Here is a 2,190-nt window from a genome sequence, read left to right as displayed (position 1 = left end):
ATCTAGATGTCTGCGGAGGGCAGCAAAGAAAACGCAAGTCCGTGCACCTACGCGCTGTTCCCTGGGCCGGTGGTGGAGCCCTGTGCCGAGTCCGCTCTTGACGGTTGTCCAGGTGACCGAGAGGCAGAAGCTCAGTGGCCGCCCCGCGCCCCCCCCCCCCTCCTTCCCCGGTCCCCGGCCGCCACCAGCCGGGCCTGGCGCTCGAGTCCCCACCCCCTCCCACCGCCCGCGGCCCCGCAGCCCCGCAGCAGCCACAGGGGGAACCAAAGAGACAGAAGCCTTCCCAGCTGCCCGGACTACAGACGCCAACACCCCCTCGCCCCCCACCACAGGCTGCCCGCCTGCCCGCGCCCCGCACTCTAGTCCGCGACCGAGCGTCGGCAGCAGCGGCGGGCTGCGCGCTGCGGGCTGCGGGCTGCGGGCTGCGGGCTGCGGGCTGCGGGCTGCGGGCTGCGGGGTGCAGCGACTCTCACCCGCGCCCTCTTGGCAGACTCTTCCTCCAGGTGCCCCGGCTCCATCTGCTCGCCTGAGCCGCGCTCCCTCCCCAGCTCAGGCTCCGCTTCCCGGGCAGGGCTTCGGGCACCCACCTGCCCTCCTGCCCCCTCTCGCCTCCCTGCGCCCGCCACCCCCACCCCGCACCCAGCTCCGGGAAGGGAGGTCGCGGCAGCGGCCCGGCGGCATCGGCGACCGTGGCCACGACAGCGGCGACCCTGGCGGCGGCGGAGGTGGCGGCGGCGGCGGCGGCGGCAGAGGCTGCAGCGGCGACCGTGGCCGAGGCGGTGGCGGAGGCCTCGGTGGCCGAGACGGAAGCCGAAGTGGAGGCTGAGGGGGAGGCCTCGGCCTCGGCAGAGGAGGCAGTGGCGGAGGCCACCCTGGGGGAGGCGGCGGCCACCCTGGCGGGGAAGGAGGCAGGGGCCGCGGCGGAGGCAGCCCTTGTGGCGGTGGCGGAGGGCAGCGCGGCCGAAGCGAGCGCCGCGCCGGACACTGCGGCTCCCCCCTCGGGGGAGGCGGGTGCGGGTTCGGACGCGGAGGCAGCCGCCGCCGCGGATGCGGATGCGGATGCGGAGCCCCGCGGGGGCTCCGAGGGGAACCCAGACTTTCCCATGGCCTCTCTGTACGTGGGCGACCTGCATCCCGAGGTGACCGAGGCAATGCTGTACGAGAAGTTCAGCCCAGCCGGGCCCATCCTGTCCATCCGCATCTGCAGGGACAAGATCACCCGCCGGTCCCTGGGCTACGCGTATGTCAACTACCAGCAACCGGTGGACGCCAAGCGGGCCCTGGAGACCCTCAACTTTGATGTCATCAAGGGCAGGCCGGTGCGCATCATGTGGTCCCAGAGGGACCCCTCGCTCCGCAAGAGCGGCGTAGGCAACGTCTTCATCAAGAACCTGGGCAAGACCATCGACAACAAGGCACTCTACAACATCTTCTCGGCCTTTGGCAACATCCTCTCCTGCAAAGTGGCCTGCGACGAGAAGGGGCCCAAAGGCTACGGGTTCGTGCACTTCCAGAAGCAGGAGTCCGCGGAGCGGGCCATCGATGCGATGAATGGCATGTTCCTGAACTACCGCAAAATTTTCGTTGGGAGGTTTAAGTCGCATAAAGAGCGAGAGGCTGAAAGGGGAGCCTGGGCCAGGCAGTCCACCAGTGCTGACGTCAAGGATTTCGAGGAAGACACCGATGAGGAGGCCGCCTTGCGATGAAGGCGTCCTGGAGGGTCAGCCAGCTGAGCCACACCTTGGCTCCCACCCGGTTTACAACCCCTTCCCTCCCCACTTCGTCCCTTCAAACCCACCAGCAGTGTATTGTATTGGGAGTGCATCTCTCTGTCTCTGTCGCTTTCTCTCTGTCTCTGTCTCTGCCCCCTCCCCCCTTCCTGTCCACTGCCTCAACCTTCTCCTTCCCCGACCCCCCTCCTCTCCTTCACCTCCTCCCCTACTACCTTCTGCTCCATCTTTGCCCTTTTTACCCTTTACCCCACCCCACCCCGTCCCGCTCCCCGCTCCCCCCACCCACTACCACACGTGCACCAAGGGCGTCTTGAATAATCTTGCTGATCTGTGCCACTTTATAAGTTAAAAACTGCCTCTTCTCCTTGTGGCTTGGTTTAAAGAGTACTTTCTTTCTCTTCTTGTTCACTGACAAGCGATCCAGTTTCCTGGTAGGAACATCAGAAAGGAGAAGGAA

The 2,190-nt window shown here is 66.8% G+C and overlaps 1 protein-coding gene across 1 annotated transcript; it reads left to right on the top strand.

Annotated features, from left to right (window-relative positions):
* The first annotated feature begins 1,061 nt into the window (after nucleotides 1–1,061).
* Nucleotides 1,062–1,851, top strand: LOC130038210 (polyadenylate-binding protein 1-like 2). The gene has a single exon (XM_056130143.1). The coding sequence runs from the start codon at nucleotides 1,104–1,106 to the stop codon at nucleotides 1,704–1,706; it is 603 nt and encodes a 200-aa protein (XP_055986118.1). The 5' UTR covers nucleotides 1,062–1,103; the 3' UTR covers nucleotides 1,707–1,851.
* The last annotated feature ends 339 nt before the right edge of the window (nucleotides 1,852–2,190 follow it).

This window comes from Sorex fumeus, unplaced genomic scaffold (genome assembly GCF_029834395.1).
Source record: "Sorex fumeus unplaced genomic scaffold, SorFum_2.1 ptg000073l, whole genome shotgun sequence".
NCBI lineage: Eukaryota > Metazoa > Chordata > Mammalia > Eulipotyphla > Soricidae > Sorex > Sorex fumeus.
Note: the sequence above shows the minus strand (reverse complement) of the source record. Positions and strands in the feature narration are given on the sequence as shown.

Excerpts from the sequence above, each read along its gene's own strand:
- LOC130038210 (XM_056130143.1), top strand. The coding sequence starts at position 1,104 with ATGGCCTCTCTGTACGTGGGCGACCTGCATCCCGAGGTGACCGAGGCA.